This window comes from Ambystoma mexicanum, chromosome 3q (genome assembly GCF_040938575.1).
Source record: "Ambystoma mexicanum isolate Mex_15411 chromosome 3q, UKY_AmexF1_1, whole genome shotgun sequence".
Lineage (NCBI taxonomy): Eukaryota > Metazoa > Chordata > Amphibia > Caudata > Ambystomatidae > Ambystoma > Ambystoma mexicanum.
In genome coordinates this window covers 1127773317-1127792098 of record NC_090926.1, presented here as the reverse complement: position 1 = coordinate 1127792098, position 18782 = coordinate 1127773317, and the positions used below count along the sequence as shown (strand labels likewise).

Genomic DNA, 18782 nt, shown 5'->3' with positions numbered 1-18782 from the left:
ACTGTCTCGCCATTCTAAAAGAAAGTAGATGATAGGTTAATTTACTCATCTGTGAATTGGGTCCCCCTCTTCCCAAAGGTAATGCTGTTGGTTCTACTGTACTAGTCCTGTTAGGATATAAATGTATGAGTGTGCCCAATTGGGTCTTGCTTCCCCAACTTGCCGTTAGCCTGTCCAGTATAAGTCTGCCTTAGGTTAGACTGATCCTCAAATTGCTGATTGCTCCTTTTAAAAGTATATAGGTTTTACCTGCCTAGAATAGCTGTGTGCCATTCTTGAAAAGTGTTCTATAGATGTAACTGACCTTGGTATGCATGGAGCAAAACTCAATTAGTTTAAACAGTTCTTACTGATCTTAGACTGTTCCACTGAGCTGAAAAGTGTAATTGAACGTTACACCCAATGGTCCAACTCCCCTAGAATAACTTATCCTGATTCAGCGTTATAGGTTTTTACTGTTCCTAGAATAAGTGTTCCACTATTCAGAAAAGTATATTGTCCAGTTGATTTACTATGTGATTTCTTTGCTGAGCCTCACGGTACAACTGCTAGGGTCTACAACCTTTGATGGTAATCTAAAAGTAACTATTGGTTTTTACTCCCCATAAGGACAGTTGTTCTAAAGTAAAACCATTCATCTCAGGCAGCACAAGACTCCACTCTTAGCATAAGGCTGTACCACCTGAGTTCAGGGTAGCATAGACAGAGCAGCCAGGCTTACCTTCAGAGGGAGAGAGGGCTGTAGAATCAGTTCAAATAAAAAAATATAATACAAATGGTCCAAAGAAACACTGAAACACTATGTATTGTAAAAATAAATGGTTTATCAGCCAACGCGCCCCCCCCCCCCGGGCTGAGGCCGCCAACAGTACATCACTGCTCCCTTGCACTTTTCCTGCTTCCTCCCACTAACTCAACCTCCCCTCCTCTTTCAGAACCGCCAGAGCGCCAGGCGACCACTCCGGTGGTGATAGCGCACGGTACAAATGTCCTTTAACATTAACAAATACAAGTAGGCTGGGATAAATCTTGGGGGAAATAAGTACTATCACATTATATATAACCACAAATAGGAAAACACCACCATGCTTGAAGGTGTACAGACCAAAGCATATAACTTAATTTGGAACACTGAACAGTAGTTCTACGGAAGTCAAAACCAATAGTTACTTTTAGATTACTTTCAATAATACCAGGGTAGTAGACCCTAGTAGTTGTACCATGATGCTCAGCAAGAAATCAAATGGTAATATTAACTGGACAATATACTTTTCTGAGCTAGTGAAAGACAGATTCTAGGAACAGTATAAAGCTAGATTCAAGATATATGATATGGCATTTATAACACGCCTATACACCAGTGTTTCGAGGCGCGACGGGGCAAGGGAGGGGGAACAGAGGGAAGACAGACAACGATCTTACTAGGCTAGGTGTCATTCAGATCGCACAAGTGCATGGGAAGGGGGAAAAGGAAAAGTGCGAGGGGGAAACAGTTATTCTAGGAGAGTTGGACCTTGGGGTGTAATATTCAATTACAGTTGATTTTCAGGTCACAGACTAAGGAAAGCAATAACTACTTATTTTAGGATAACAGTTATACTCGAGGCAAGTAAAACATATACACTTTTTACAGGAGATATAAGCAACTTAAAGGTAGGTGTAAACCTAAGACTCTGTGTCTGTCTAAAAAAGACCAGCAAAAGCAAAATCCAGTGTTACCCTTTATGAATGACTCAAAGTTATTATTCTAGGTCTAGGTAGGTAAAACCTAATGCAGACTTATTCTGGACAGGCTAACAGTAAGTCAGGGGTAGCAAGATCCAATTGGTGACACTCATACATTTATCCTAACAGGAATAGTGAAGTGAAGCAAACAGAATTACTTTTGGGAAGAAGCACAACCAAATCACAGGTGAGTAATATAACCTTACATCTACTTTCTGTTAGAATGGTGAAACAGTTTCGAAGGATGGAAAGATGTTACATATACTTTTCAGAATGGCAGAACATGAAGGTAAGTAATAACTTTGGTAACTAACTCTGAGAGTGAAAAGTTACAAACCAACTTCTTTTGAAAATAACTTTAAACACATATTCCCTTTTTTAGGCAAAAGGCCCAATCCTTTAAAAGTATTTTCCTTATTCTTCGAGCCCGAGTGTTCTCAGTGGCAGAAAGGGGGTCACTAGGGTTTAGTGTCCAACAGGCAGTGCCAGGATAGGTTCTTAAGGAGCAAAAGTCAGAGTTCCTTACTTTATGTTTGTTTATTTATTTGGTAATGCGCACCGAACCCTTAGGTATCTGGGCGCAACAGGACAAGTAAACTTAAAGCTTAGTTACAACAAATACATTGGGTACACACATACAGAGATATCATTTGCTACCACTTGCAGGTTACAGTGAAGGAGTGGAGCTGTAGGTCACATATTACAGTCAAGTAATGCAGTGGGTAGCAGATACAGCGAGTGTGGTGGAGCCAAGGCCGGGAATACCATAGGCAGCAAGAATGAACGTGAAGCAGAGATAACAAATAACAGGTCCAGTCTTGGTGCGGAAAGATGAGAGTTCGAGGTCATTTGTTCATAGCCAATTTAGCACGTTGCGTCTAAATTTAGGGTAGGGTTGTTCAGTTCTGAGGTCTAAGAGGAGTGTGTTCCAGGATATCGATGCTTTGACCGGAAGCTGGAGCCACCAGCTGTGGTTCGTTTGAATCTAGGGATTTCTAGAAGGGGGGCATTGACAGATCTGGTTGGGCGTGTTGTGATTCTCCCGTTTATTCTTTCTGAGAGAAATGGTGGTGTTATGTTGTTCAGGCACTTGGACATAAGTGAAACTATTAAGGAGAATCCTGTTGTTTATTTTTAGCCAATGGACATCTCTTCTAAACTTGGAGATGTGCTCTCTGTTGGGGATATTCAGGGCCACACTTAAGGCGTTGTTTTGCAATCTTTAAATTTTGTCGATGTATTTATTAGCGCCCGAGTACAAAGCATTACAATAATTCAGTCTGGACATTATAAGTGCATAGGCCAAGGTAATGCAGCTGGTTTCAGAGAGAAATTGTCTGCAAGCTCGGATGAGTTTGCAGGTTTAGGCAGTTGTGGATACTAGTGAGTTAACTTGTTTCTTAAGGTTTAATGTGGAATCAAGGTAGAACCCTAAAGTTTTAATTACGGGCATCACCTTAATGGAGTTATTGTCAATATTGAAGGAGGCATAACTAGGGCTGAGTTTTTTTAGGTTTACCTCTGAGCCTAGGATCAGTATCTCAGTTTTGTAGTCATTCAGGCAGAGGCCATGGGATGCCATCCATGCCTGAATGAGGAGGTATATCTTGTTTACCAAGGCCGTGTCCTTGAGAAAGTTGCCCGAAAGGGGAATGAGGATCTTGGTATCATCTGCATAATTTGTGTAGGTGACACCCAATCTGTCCAACTTGGCAAACAAAGGCTTAGTAAAAATATTATATATAGTAGGTGAGACACAGGATCCCTGAGGTACACCACAGGACGTTTTTTTATAGGGTCACGGAGGCTGAGGGGGAAAAGACTAATAGTACGGTTTGCTAGAAAGGACTGGACCCAGGTTATGGCATCACTTGAGAAGAACAAGTTACTTTCTTACCTGGTAACGTTCTTTCGATGGGATGGCCAGACGTATTCCAGATCTATGACAGTAATCACCACAGCTGTGCTGCTTCGGAAAATCTTTCTGCGTCGATGACGTCGATATGCGGTCCTCGAGGGCCTCCGTCGAGCAGACGTCACCGGATGTTATAAGTAGGACGCACGACGGCCGTAGCCTCAGTTATAGTTTTTTCCCAGAACGTGAGACACCAATCCTCTGCCAGTATGACCACAGAAAGCCTTGCGGAAACGTAAGCTGCAATCGCATAAGAAATTCTGTAGCGGGGCAGGTAGGAAGGGAGCGATACTGAATACATCGTCGGACCATCCCATCGAAAGAACGTTACCAGGTAAGAAAGTAACTTGTTCTTCGAGGGGATTGGGTCCTCTGACATATTCCATATCTATGACAGACTCCCAAAGCAGTACCAACGTATGGAGGAGGGAAAAGAATTTAAAATATAGAAATTTAGAAAGCCCAATCAAATTGCAGAGTAAAGGACCGCCTTGCCAAAGGCCAGATCCTGCCCATGGATAGAATCTAGGGAGTAGTGTCGTACAAAAGTATGGACCGAAGCCCATGTGGCTGCTTCACAGATGTTACGAATAGGAACACCCCTGTGCAGGGCAGTAGAGGCAGCCATACCTCTAGTAGAATGGGCCCGTAAGCCTACCGGAGGGTCCTTACCCGCCAAACGGTAACATTCAAAAATTGCCAAAATAATCCATCTAGACAAAGTCTGCTTAGTAACAGCTTGTCCCAAACGCCTTCCAGCATAACCTATTAAGAGCTGATCGTCCACTCTGACCCAGGACATGCGTGAAATATCGAAACTTAAGGCTCTCCTAGGATCCAACCTATGGAGCCTCTCCTCTTCCTTACCAGGATGCGGAGGAGGATAAAATGCTGGAAGAATGACCTTCTGGCTAAATTAAATTCAGAGAAAACCCTTCGAAAGAAAGGAAGGACGAACTCTAAGGACAACCCTGTCATGAAACACCGCGAAGGGTGGCTTAACAGAAAGTGCCTGCAACTCACTCAATCTCCGAGCGGAAGTGACCGCAACTAAAAACACACTTTTAAGGGTAAACACTCTCAAAGGATAAGAATGTAAAGGCTCAAATGGAGCACCCATTAGGAATTTCAGAACAAGGTTCAAATCCCAACTGGGCACTTGGAAAGGTGACGGCGGAAACACAGTGAGCCCTTTGAGAAACTGAGAAATTAAAGGAATTTTGAAATAAGAACACTCCTCAGACGAGCGCTTAAATATGGACAGCGTCGCCAGGTAACCTTTAATGGTACCCACTTGCAGGCCCTTGTGGGCTAACGAAAGCAAAAAGGACAGAACCACAGGAATGTCACATGAAAAAGGATCCACATTCTTAACCCTGCACCAGTCGCAGAACTTCCTCCAAGGGCAACGGTACAGGGACTTTGTTGCCGGCCGTCTGGCCAAAAGCAACACCTCCATCACGTGTTCAGGGAGGTCCCAATCCTTATACCTCAACCTTTCAGAAGCCAAGCGTGAAGGTTGAGGGATCTGACCTCTGGATGGAGAACCTGACCCCCCTCCCGTGAGAGCAGATCATCTCGGTAGGGAAGACGACGTGGAGAGCAGATGGACAAGTCGAGAAGGTCCGGGTACCACGTCCTCCGGCCTCATGCCGGAGCAATGAGGATCACCTGAGAACCGAACCTCCCTAACCTCCGCAGCACTTGTGGGATGACGGGGACTGGAGGAAACGCGTACAGCAGTGGGAAGAACCACTCCACCACAAACGCGTCCGCCAGTCTCCTCTTGGAGGAAATTCCGGCAAGCAGAATCTGTCGCACTTCAGGTTGACACTGGAGGCGAATAGGTCCACTTGTGGGGTCCCCCAAAGGGTGAAGATCTCCAGGAGAATCTCCTGAGCCAGCTCCCACTCGTGAGAGATTGCGCTCTGCCTGCTCAGAGCGTCCGCGTCTCGTTTTCGTCTCCGGCCAGATGAACTGCCGAGATCGAAATTTCGTGCTGGATGGCCCAGAACCAGAGCTGCATCGCCTCCCTGCACAGAGGAAGTGACCATGCCCCCCCCCCCCCTTTTTGTTGAGGTAGTGCATGGGCACTGTGTTGTCCGTCAGGATCAGGACATTCTTTCCTCGCACAGTCGGCAGAAAAGCCTTCAGGGCTAGCCTGACGGCCTTCAGTTCCAACAGATTGATATGGAGTCTGGACTCCGACGGAGACCAACGACCGCTGATTGTCAACTCGTTGGCATGAGCTCCCCATCCCGTGAGGGATGCAACTGTCACGATCGTCACCTCCGGCCAGGGTAGCAAAAATGGAGCCCCCCCACATCAGATTGCCTTCGACGGCCCACCACAGAAGGTCCTGGGCGACCAAGGGCAGCACCTGAACGGGGTCCGACATCCTGCCGGAGGACTGTGACCACTGCATCTTGAGAGCCCATTGCAGAGATCTCATCCGCAACCTGGCCTCTGGCACCAAAAGAATGCAGGATGCCATGAGGCTGAGCAACCTCAAGCTCTCGAACGCCGGGAGACTCTGGGCATGTTGAAACTTGTGCACCATCTGCCGAATGTGATGAGCCCTCACCCGGGGAGGAAAACACTGTCCCAGGGACGTGGCGAGCACTGCTCTGATGTACTGGAGCCGCTGAGTTGGCGTCAAGTGGGACTTCTTTAAGTGAGGGAGAAGCCCAGCTTGTGAAGGGAGTGGCAGGTGACGGACAGATGATCCAGGAATTGCTCGGAAGAGCACGCCCTTATCAACCAATCATCCAGGTAGGGGTAGACGTGAATCCCCCTTTCCTGAGATGAGCTACTAATACCACCACGAGCTTGGTGAAGACCCTCGGGGCGGAGGTCAATCGGAACGGCAGGACCTGAAACTGAAAGTGGAGTCTCCAACCGCGAACCTCAGGTACTTCTTGTGCTTGGGATGGATCGGCACATGAAAGTAAGCGTCCTTGAGGTCGAGAGACACCAACCAGTCCTGAAGCTGAAGGGCCTGGAGGACTTGAGAAAGAGTAACCATCTTGAACTTGTCCTTGCCGAGGCGCTTGTTCAAACCGCATAAGTCCATGATGGGTTAAAAACCCCCCTCTTTCTTCGAGATCAAAAAATAAGGGGGAATACCATCCCTTGTTCCTCTCCGCTACAGGCACCAGTTCTATTGCATCTTTCTACAGAAAGGATTGTATTTCCTGCGCAAGGAGCCTGATTTGGACTCTTCAAAGAGATTCCCTGGTGGATTGTCGTGAGGCCTCAGCCGGAAAGGAAGACAGTAGCCGTGGGCTATGATCTCCAGAACCCACACATCTGAATTAATGGCACGCCACTCTACAAGATGCTGCGCCAGCCTTCCCCCAACCGGCGAACCATGGGACATGGCCTCATGACTGAGCTGAAGCGGCAGTGCCTGAAGACAAAGAGCCAACTGCCCGAGCGGCCTTGGCACCTCGAGTACCCCGTTTTCCACCTCTGGTACTCCTACGGTGGCCCCTTTGACTTGCAGCTCCTCTCGATATACCAAAGGATGAGTAATATCAAAAAGAACCTCCCCTCCATTGCGGTCCCCTAGGACGAAAAGGCAGAGGTTGGCAAACTGCAGCGCTCAACGACTTCGCTGCAGCTTTGGAGGTCTGCAACCTCTCAAGGCTCTCGTCAGCCTTGCTGCCAAAAATATGTTCACCATCAAAGAGCATGTTGAGGAGCCAGGCTTGCACATCAGGAGCAAACCCTGACTTCCGCAACCACGCAAACCTGCGTATCACGGTGCTCGCCGCCATGGACCGGCTGACACAATCTGCCATGTCCAGACCCGACTGAACGGACTCACACATGGCATCCTTGCCATCCTACACAATAGCAAGAAAAACCCTTCGGGAATATGATCAGCCACACAGTGTGCGTGAACGTGACAAGGCACACACAGAGTTGGCTGCCTGTAAAGCCATACCCCCTGATGAAAACACTTTCTTCGCCCAGCCATCAAAACGCTTGTTGTCCCTATAAGGAGGGATGGTAGGGTATGACGCCTGCTTTGCTGGGGCCGTAGCCGCCTGCACCACCAAACTCTCCAGAGTGGGGTGCGTGATCAAGTAGCAGGGGTCGCTACTGGCTGGGCGGTATTGTCGCGACAAAGACTTGCTCACTGCCGGGAGACTCTCCAGAGCAGTCCAAGACGCCGCCACCCTTCTTTGCAAGACCATATGGAATGACAGTACCGGGTCAGTTGGAGTACCTTGGTCGAGGATATCCGTCGGGTCATCCTGCAGAAAATCCACTGGTGGCGCAGACCACCCCAAGTATTCATTACCCTCGACATAAGGCGCCGGTACGAGGACTCGGCATGGGTGCCAGGCTCAGGCCTACAGAACTCCACCTCCGGAGAGGTGTCCAGACCACGGGCGTCGTGCAACGACTGACGCAGGTCTTCAATCTGGCTATGACCAGACAAAATCTCGTCTGGTACCGCATCAGGAACCATCCCTTCCTCAGATCCTTCATCCACCTCAGAAATATAATCCAGAGGCTGGAATGAGGGCACAGAAAAAGGGACAGACATTTTTAGCCTTGGCCAGAGCCTTTCTAGGGGGTTCCACCGTGCCACGGAGTACCTCCGACAAAACAGCCTCGAAAGGCGTTGATGGAATCGGCATCGACGTCGAGCGTGGCGCCGACGGCTTCGACACACTCCTCGTGGGCGGAGCCCGAGCGTGTCCTTTGACAGCCTGGGTGCCGAAGGCGTCGACAGCTTCCTCGGAGGCGGAGCCTCGAGAGAGTCCCTCGGTGACCTTGACGCCAAAGGCGTCGATGTCTTCTTCGAAGACCTCACAGGCTCCGACGGTTTCGAGGGCGTCGAGGACCGGGACCTGGAACGGGCATGTCTAGAGCGACCAGCCTTGTCCGACCGAGACCTCAAAGGCACCCGGTGATTGCGACGTCCGCTCGAGCCCGAAGGCGTGCGAGTGGTGTCTCTAGCACGGTCATGGCCGGTGTCTTTCGACGGCGCGGACGGAACGGAGCACTGCAACTGAAAAATCGCCATCATCTCCTGCCGAAATGAATCCCATTCGGCAGGAGTGGAATGCTTGTTGGGACAAGCAACTCGCCGACGGGCAGAGTCCTCGGACGAGGAAGGCTACCGGTGACGGCGCTTTCCGTGAGTGCCTCAAAGAGGCAGAGGAATAGCGGGACCTACTCCGGGACCGAGACCCACTGGACCGATGACGACGATGCAGAGAGTCACCCCTCGAATCATCAGTCGAAAGCCCAGTGGATTTCGACTTCCGAGTCTTGACCACCTTACCAACAGAAAGCCGCTTCTTACGCTCCCGCAAGGCCTTTGACGTAAGCGACTGGCAGTCTACACAATTACCCGTGTCGTGGTCCCCACCGAGGCACCAGAGGCAGGCATCTTGCGAGTCTGTCAACGACATCCTGGACCTGCAGTCCCGAAACTTCTTAAAACCCGGCCGCAGGGTAGAGGTCGACGAAAACATCATGGATCTTCACAAACGAACAGGTTCGCAGAACCGAAAGAACAGAACTCAGAAAGACTGAGGGGCGCCGAGATCTCCGAAGCAAACACGTTCGCGGAAAAAACGGAACTCAGGCTATGGGCGTCGTGTGTCCTACTTATAACATCCGGTGATGTTGGCTCGATGGAGGCCCTCGAGGACAGCGTAGCAATGTCATCGACGCAGACGCTGAAAGAGTTTCCGAAGCAACACAGCTGTGGTGAATAATACTGTCATAGATCTGGAATAAGTCAGAGGACCCAATCCCCTCGAAATGGGCAGCTGACCTGAAGTGATTGCATAAGACTGCGTGACCCACCAGGTCGAAGGCTGCAGATAGGTCAAGGAGGAGTAGCACAGCTGTTTTCCCATTATCCTTCAACTTGTCAATTTGGGTCTTAAGGTCTATTAGGGCTGTTTCCGTACCATATAGAGGGCGGAAGCCAGATTGATGTGATCCTAGTAGGTGGCTAGCTTCAAGGTAGTCCTGAATTTGGAGGTAAGCTACTCTATCGATTATTTTAAGTAAGAAGGGGACAGTGGTGACAGGTCTGTAGTTGGTCGGGATAGAGGGGTCTAGTGTTTGTTTTTTAGCAGTGGGAGAACCCAGGATTCTTTGAGGTTATTGGGCACTGTGTTAGTCTTGAAGGAGGCATTAATAAGCTTAGAGATGAAAGGGTCTAGCTGCATCCTTTATAAATTGGGCCGGGCAACTGCCTCCGTTGCAATTTGAAGGTTTTAGTGAGAGTATGATTTTCTCCGTCTCAAGGATAGAAATTTTATTGAATCTGAAGGGTATGGTAGTTCTGTCTGGTGTATATTCGGAGAGGGGTTGCTGCTCCGATGGGCGCAGTGAGGCCTTATTAGCTATTTTGAGTTGGAGGGATGCAATTTTACTGCACAGAGTATTTTTGTGAAGCTCACCTGGTATCCACAGGGATGTCACTCAGCCTGTTCTGACCTCTTACGACCTCGAACCCTTCCCTGGAGTCTACTCGACTGGAGACTGGGCCTGAAACACAGGATTGGTAGAGTTTAACTCCCTATTGTCTCTGTGTGCTTGAACCCCTTCTTCCCCGGGGTCCTAGCCTTCCCTTTGATCCACAGCTCACCTTGTTTTCTTGGAAAGTGTGCTCTCCATCCTGCTTTCAGCGCAGGGGCACGTTGATTGATGCGGGCTCGTTGCTGCCTAGTTACTTCACTGGCAAGAGTCCGACAGGTAAGTATAATGAGTCTTTTGAACAGTTCTCCAACTTCGTTCCTTTCCTTGCTTAGAGGATGGCCGGCGTCCGGGGATGGCAACGTGCTGCTGAGATGAGTAGCGCTGAAGGTGAGTGAGAGCGCGATGCAACCCTTTCGTATTTGTATTGAACTGAGTTCTTTTTCTGTGTCTTTTAGGTGCTGCGACGTTTTCAGTGTGGATGCCGGTTAGGAAGAAGAAATGCAGTGAGTAAGCGCGGTATGCGGCGCCTCTAGATGTTTCCACGCTAACCTGGAGTGTCTTTTCCCTCTTGCAGATGGATGAGAAGTTCCAGATACAGAGTTCCCCCAGAGCGGCTGGGATTCAGGTAAGCGTTTGAAGCTCATACAATCTTTAAAAATAAGCGAAGATTTGCTGAATGCTTACTAATGCCTTTATTCTGTTCTTTTCCCTAGGAAGCGGCGTGCCGGGATGGGAATGACACCGCCGAAGATGCCCGCAGAACAGAAGGAGCGATGAATGATGGGCAGAAGCGCCGCAAGGTAAGGGTGTTCCTAACAGTGTTCTTGTTCTTGCAGGAGCTGAGCGCAGAAGAAAGATGCAGGCCTACTGGAGACCGATCCGAACACGGTGAGTGTCACGCTGCAGGTGCAGAAAATACAAAGCATGTTTCTCAGCCTGGGCGTGGCTTAAATAGTGTCTGGGTATCCCAGGTGTCTCTAGGCTGAACCATACCCAAAAGACTAGACTGCACATGCAGTTCTGGGAACCGAAATATATGGGGGCATCCATCTTGTCCCCATCAATGCACTACAAGTCCAATCCCCAATGTTATCCTATGGGAGTGAGTGAGTCTGGTGCCACAAGCGCCAAGTCTGACCCCAAGTGGGTCTTTGGAGGGATGGAGAGGCCCTTGAGGGCCATGTAGGTGATCGTGGCCTGGCTCCAGCTTGACATCTTGGAGGGCTGGGGACATGAGGGGCAGGAATCATGACAATTTTGTATGTCAGTGCACCATTGCTCATCTTTAGGGACATTGACAACGGGAGGGATCAGTGCTTCCATTTCCCGGAGGATGGTGAATAATTCCTTAGTGTTAGACTTAGACTTTTTTGTGCCAATTATTTATTTTTTGTAGAGTTTGGAATGGTCTGTTAGCTTGGCTTTATTCTCGTCAGTGGTAGTGTGACGCCAAGTGGATTGGAGCTTTCTTTTTTGGAGTCTTACTTCTTTGAGTTGGGTCATAAACCAGGCATTGAGCTAAGATTTCTGTCTGCCTTTACTAAGTTTGACTGGTGCAATAATGTCCAATGCCTTAGTCATGGCATTATTGAAGACCTCCACTAGAAGGCTGAGGTCTGTATTGCCTGCGAGGTTATTGATAGAAGGAGGGAGATGCGGGAGTAGTTTTTCCGCTGTGATATCCTCTTTACTTCTAGTTGGGAGTGGTGGTGCCATAGCAATAGTTTTAGGGTCGAGGAGATCTAGTGTGGCAGAGAAGGTGATTAGATGGTGGTCAGTCCAAGATTGTGGGGCAATGTTGGTAATGGCAAAGTTACAATTCAGATCGGCCACCCAATAGAGTCCTTCCTTTGATATGGGTGGGGGTAAGGACTTTTTGTGTGAGCCCATGATCCTTCAGCAGGGCTGCTACTGATTGGGCATGTTGATTATCAAGGTCGTTAAAGCCTAGATTAAAGTCCCCCAACAATAAGATTTGTGAGTAGTCTTTTGTATTATTGGCTAGAAGGCTAGTTAAGAATGCACCTGTTCTTTGTTATCTCTGCTTCACGTCCATTCTTGCTGCCTATGGCATTCTTGGCCTTGGCTCCACCACACTCACTGCATCTGCTACCCACTGCATTACTTGACTGTAATATGTAATATGTGACCTACAGCTCCACCCCTTCACTGTAACCTGCAAGTGGTAGCAAATTATATCTCTGTATGTTTGTACCCAATGTATTTGTTGTAACTAAGCTTTAAGTTTACTTGTCCTGTAGCGCCCAGCTACCTAAGGGTTCGGTGCGCATTACCAAATAAATAAAGATCTAAAAAGCCCTGAGTCAAGCAAAAGAGCTGGGGTCTCTAAGGTTAAAGGGAATTGGCACAGAAATGCAAATTCCACCCAACAATGGTCTCTCTTTTCCGGTAACTTTTAGTTACTGTTCCAAGTTCATCCAACAGGCTGGTGGCAGTGTACCGTTTTGCATGACTTTTTGTGGACATTTATTGCAGGCTGCCTGCAGAGCTGTAGTAAGGACACAGGGGTCAGCACTTGCCTAAAATGGTGGCTGTACTTTTACTAATCCCTGTCCATGATGACTGACTTACTTGAGCCTTCTTCTACCTTACTAGTAGCTTTTACTAATCCCTGTCCATGATGACTGACTTACTTGAGCCTTCTTCTACCTTACTAGTAGCCAGCCTAGCATTGTTGGAGGGAGGGCAAATATGGCCAGGCGTATGAGGCGAGGTGGCTCATTAAGCCCTAGGATCACAAAGGCTAGATGTGGGGTGGGGAGGTACTGTGGATAGTGCACCCTAAGATCGCACTAAGAACACAGTAAGCGGAGGCAGTAAAAACACAGTAGATGCACTAAATATTACAGTGGGCTAAAATCCTTTAAGTCATGGTTGGCTAAATGCAGTAACATCAGATGCACTAGAATCGTAATTGGCTAAATGCAGTAACACAGTAGGCCAGATGCACTAGAGTGATAGTAAACTGAGTATGGAGGTTTAGCAATGAACACGAGAGGCACAGTGGTCCCGATGCTAGGGTACTTAGTGAGCGCCGACATCAAAGTAAACTGGATGCGGCAAGCACCAAATCATGATCGCTAGGAGAGTGGGCTCTGGGGGCTTTCAGCGGTGCTAAGAACCTTTTTTGTTCGGGAAGGCAGGTACAGTTAGCGGGTAGGAAGAGCAGGGAGTGTCAGTACTCACTGGGGATAGCAGGACCGTTTGCCTGTCCGTGTCGCGTCCAGTTGCCAAGACCACAATCCTGAACTGGGGTCTGCTGTCATCTCTTCTTGGGGACCATTCTGCAGCACCAGCTTCGTCGCTTACAAGGTACTGTTCTGCCCCCGATACTTACCTGGGGCCTGCTTTGTTGTTCCTGTGCTTCACAGGGTTGCAGTTAAGCTGTTACTTGCATCCCCTTCCTGGTCTACATTGAGATACATTGGGGTGGACATCCCTTTGTGCTCCTTATCCAAAGAAAGTTAACTGATACTACCTGTAAATTTGAAGAACATCTTCATAGACTCTGCTTTGTCCACTGCTTACCTGCCTTTTCTCCCTCAGCCCTTGGTCACTGGACGACCAGTGCCCCCTTTGACTGTGTGAGACTTATCTAGGATGGGATTGGACTTCTTCAGCTTGGCTAAGCACGGGTTAGAGTTACAAAAGTTGGTCTAAGGTTTGCATACATGTTTCAGACATTTCTGCCACTTTTTATGTTCCCTTAGAAATATTCTTAAGTATTTTTTATCCTAAGGATATTGCAAGGATTCTGTATTTAATACTACTGTGTGATAGTACTTAGCTTACTTAAGTGTTATAAGTCTTAGTGTATATAAAATAAATATATATTTATTTTCTTTTCATAACTGCTAGTGTACAAGTGTTTCCTTTAACGAAGTATGCTCTGAGTTCTGTGTGCCTCACTACAGCCCTCGTCTCTCCTAGACTAAGCCTGGCTACTAAGCCTGGCTGCTCAGCCATTGCTACCAAACCTTTGGTTAGTTCAGGCTAAACCAGAGGGGGTGTAACCCTGTAACTAAAGGTGGGCTTTCTAAAGTCTTGTCCCAGGATGAACTCTACAACATAAGACTAACACCAGTGCACCCAAAATAAGTATGCTAATCATGTAAGTGAAACTAAAAAGTCTTTACTTACCTCCAAGGAAAGGCAGGACTCCAAAACAGACATGTTGGGGGTTGCACCGAAATCAATGGTGGCAAAGTTTCAGAAAGAAAGATCTCCCTGACAACCAAGAGCAAGAATGCCATTTCCCAGGACACATCACATATTCAGAAGTCACAGCTTCAAAAGGCTTGTGTGCAAGACCCCCAAGTCGGAGGAGGAGAATAGTCCAGGGGATTCACTTTGTGAGACCATTGAAATGCCTTCATCAGTGGGGTGGATAGGGAAATTGATAGGGAAAGTTGAAAAGGATGTGCTCATAATTGATCAAGACAATCTGCTTGAAACCAGTATGGTGTTGGATTGGTTTAGATTAAAGTAGAAAGCAGAAAGCAAGAACATCTAAAGTGCTAATTAGCTAACTGAGGGGACCAAAGCCAAAATAGTTTCCACAATGGTGCACTAGTTTCTCGTGGAACTCTTCCTAGGTGCTTTCAAAACTGGAAAGTTGTCACTTGAACGACTTGGATAACAGTAGATCAAGAGCCCAAGAAATGGCCTCAATGTGGCGTTAAGCCCCTGCTACAAAGGCCGGAACAGGAGATAATGGCCCGGCAACCCAATTTAACAGACCGAGCGAAGCCAGGGCAGCTAACTAGGGCTCCGATCCATTAGCCCTTGGAATGGGTGCTTAAGGCCATTAGCACCCACAAAGTGGTAACCATGGGGAAAAAAAAAATACAAAAATGTCTTTCTTTCAATGGTATGCGTGCAGCATCCCACTATACGAAGGAAAATCCTTTACAAAGGATGGCCACCATGGAAAGGGACATGGGACTCAGTGCGGAGCCTCTCTTCCCTTTCCATGGCAGCCTGCGGGAGGCAAGGGGAAGGAGCGGATGTAGGGTGGAGGGAAGTGGGGGATGAAAGAAACAAAAAGCAGGCATGGGGGGAGATGGCGCCAGGATGCTAATGGCAGAAAATAAATTTCCACAACTAACGCAGTAGTTCCCAGAGACTCATAATTCAGATAGAGCAGCCCTGGATTGCAAGAAAGTAAAGGCTTTTCTGCTCAAAAGAGGCTTTGGTCTATCTTGAATTTTACAAACCACTCAAACACAGCATGGTGACGGCTGAGGTCTCTAGGTCTCATGCACTCATGCTTTACTTCTGGAAACATTACAAAGTGCAACTTACAATGGGATGTCTCTCTATGCTGGTGTCAAACACTGGATATTGTTTAAAATAAAAGAATAAAAGACTACTATGAGTGATCCAGGTCACCCAAAAGTGGTATGAAGTCTGCTGAAAAGAGTCCATGCTTTAAATCCATTTATGAGGCTTCCTCAAATTTGCAAATATTGCATGTGTCCCCATGACGGATCACACGCCTTGATGCCAGAATGCACTAAGTACTTAGTTTTCCCTAAAGGGCTCTCCCTGTACTGCTGTATGTAGGTTCCACTGAGTGATGGCAGGGTTCAGAGATTCTAGTGTGGTATAACCTGCTGTACATCTGGGGTTTGTGGGCTGACACAAACCCCTCTAGGAAAGGTGCGTAGAGGGGGCGGGTGCGTAGAGGGGCGGGGGCATAGAGGGGGCGGGGGCATAGAGGGGGCGGGGGCATAGAGGGGGCGGGGGCATAGAGGGGGCGGGGGCATGAGCATAGAGGGGGCGAGGGCATAGAGGGGGCAAGGGCATAGAGGGGGCGAGGGCATAGAGGGGATGAGGACGTGGAGAAAATAGAGCAGCTTTGAGCGCGAGTGGCGGGCAGGAGTGCGAGTGGCGGACAGGAGTGCATGCATGAGCCTGAAAAGGAATGCATGAATGAGGCGGACAGGAGTGCATACATGGGACTGTCAGGAGTATTAGTGCGGACTGGAGCGCATGGGCGGACTGGAATGCATGAGTGCATCGTGCAGACAGCAGACTCTAGTGCATGGAATAAATAAGAGTGCATGGAACGGACTGGAGCGCATTGAACTGTGTGACGTACATAGTATGGCTTGGCATGCAGGGAACGTTTGAAAGAGCATATAGCCCAAACATATCACATCACCACGCTTACTCTCCTCTTTACACCACCACTCAACTAGAACACAGAGATACTATGACACCATTCGGTATAACTGTCCTCATACCAACATCCGCCGCTCACTCCCCATCATTCTAAGTAATCACTGCTGATTACACCCCCCCTCCAGCCAGGTGTTCTCCTCAGGCCTAACGCAGTCACATTCGGTCTGGATAAATCCTGCCAGAACAAACACATACTCCTGATCTCTCAACCACCACACCTACCGCTAAAAAGCAGCTATTACACGAATACCGCACCAGCTGCACGCATACCCAGTGCTCACATGCACCTTTGACTCTCTCTACTCTCTCTACTGACCTGAACTTCGGTTCCCAAGGGCGTTCAACCTACCAGCGCCTTCAGACCACACCAATGGTATATAAGGCGCTATATAAATGCAAAATAACTTAACATAACAATGGATTACTTTATATTATCGTTTACCCAACTACCCTCCCAAAAAGCCAGTATTAAGTGGTCCAACACAGCTACCGCTAGGTGAGCCTCAGACGCTAAAGAATAGCCATTTTCCTAGATTTGTGGAGGTAATTCAAGCTGTGATTGCAAAAACATGAGGATTCCTCACAATTCTACGTCATTCTCTTTCATACAGAATGCCTGTGGGCTGTGAGCACAAGGGAGGACTACACAAATACAAGTGGCAATCAGCTGGCATTACTTATGTGCTGTAGCAAACACGACATAACACAGGAAGGCGGAATATGAAGGACAGGAAGCAAGTAGGGTAGAGAGCACAAGAGGTTGTGCCCCAAGAAGGGTGTGAACACACAGGAAAAGCAGCAGGAGGCAGGTAGTCTTAAACTAGCACCATGTGCTTCGCGTAGCAGTGCACCGCAGAGAATGGTGCAACTGCTCAAGGCAATAGAAAACTGACACCTGTCAACTGAAGGAACATCAGTTCTGTAGCAAGGTCTGCTGCAGAATGGAGCAAGTTCCAATGCTAGAGCAGGACTACTTACATGCTGAAGCAGCAGCCCCCGCAAGATGGAGCGCGCACACAGGATGAAGGATAGGATGCAGATAATAATCACCAGGATGTCAAACACTAGCCGCAGATGGTTGTCCCCTATGGTGAGGCAAGAAGAGAAACATGGAATACGTTATAAATCCCCCAACAGGTACAAGTAGCATCACCAAAGACTAGGATACCGCCACAATCAGCAGGAAACGTAGCACAATGAATTTATATTTCACTGGACACTGATCCCAGTAAAGGTATCAGGTGAGACGAGATGATCAGGTCCCATAATATTATTTTTTAAGGTTTATGAGCAGTTTTCTTGATATTTTGTGAAGGTTTTTCTTCATAAAAACCATATCAGAGGCAGTACAAAAACTCCACTCTTAGTAGAAGGCTGTGCCACCTGAGAACGTAGCTAGCATGGACAGAGCAGCCAGACTCATCTTAGGAGGGGGAGAGGGCTGTAGCTTAGTACAAAGAAATTGTAGCATACATATGATCCAAAGAAATACTGAAACAATATGTATTGTAAAAATAATGATTATAAATACATGTAGGCCAAGATAAATCGTGGAAAAGGTAAGTACCATCATTTATCACACAATTATAAAAAGGAATAAGTTACTTACCTGTAACTGTTGTTCTCCAGCATGGGTCTGGCATGGATTCACATGCTCATGAATATTCCTTGTCGTCAGGCCGGGAATCCTCGGTATAGAAAAACTCCGTATCAGTTTCGTTTCTGATCTGTCTTTCTCAGTAGTAACGAATCACTGGTCTCTGGGTCATACTGCCCCCAGCCAATGACTGCCCTCTCCCTAAGCCCCGCCCCCGGCAGCCATCCTCAGATTTGGTAGCACGTGAAGTGGCAGTATGACCAAGTGAAGAGCCGCAGAGGGGTAGGTGGGAGGGTTCGCATGTGAATCCATGCCAGACCCATGCTGGAGAACAACAGTTACAGGTAAGTAACTTGTTCCTTCTCCAGCATGGGGTCTGGCATGGATTCACATGCTCATGAATATAAGAATACATTGCAGTATACACATGCACAACCACGGGAGGTGGCAAAAGGCTCAATATCAAGCAATACAACAACTCAACATTAAGCAACTCTTACCTCCTCATCAGGCTCACCTTAGGCGAACAGGTTGCGCAGCACTGCCTGTCCGACTCTGGACTCCTCCCTGGAATCCCGGTCGACGCAGTAGAATCTCGTGAAGGTGTCTGTCGGCCTCCACGTAGCAGCCCTGCAGATGTCGAGCAGGAGCACACCAGACAGGAACGCCGTAGTAGCAGCGATCGCTCTGGTCGAATGGGCTCTCAGACGGCCTGGCAACGGTCGGTTTGCCAACCGGTGACAGTGCATGATGCAGCCGGAGAGCCATCTGGAAATGGAAGTCTTCGAGAGAGCCTTCCCTTGATTCACAGGTCCAAAGTTCACAAACAGCTGTGATGTCTTCCGAAAACTCTTTGTGCGGTCCACGTAGAACTAGCTACAT

At 48.1% G+C, this 18782-nt stretch overlaps 1 protein-coding gene across 2 annotated transcripts in view; it reads right to left on the bottom strand.

Annotated features, from left to right (window-relative positions):
* Positions 1 to 18782, bottom strand: part of MCOLN1 (mucolipin TRP cation channel 1) — a 639103-nt gene that overhangs the window by 263860 nt on the left and 356461 nt on the right. For both annotated transcript variants that reach the window (XM_069603920.1, XM_069603921.1), the window contains exon 8: positions 17282 to 17388. In XM_069603920.1, the coding sequence (XP_069460021.1) occupies positions 17282 to 17388 (107 nt within the window). The remainder of the gene's footprint in view (positions 1 to 17281; positions 17389 to 18782) is intronic.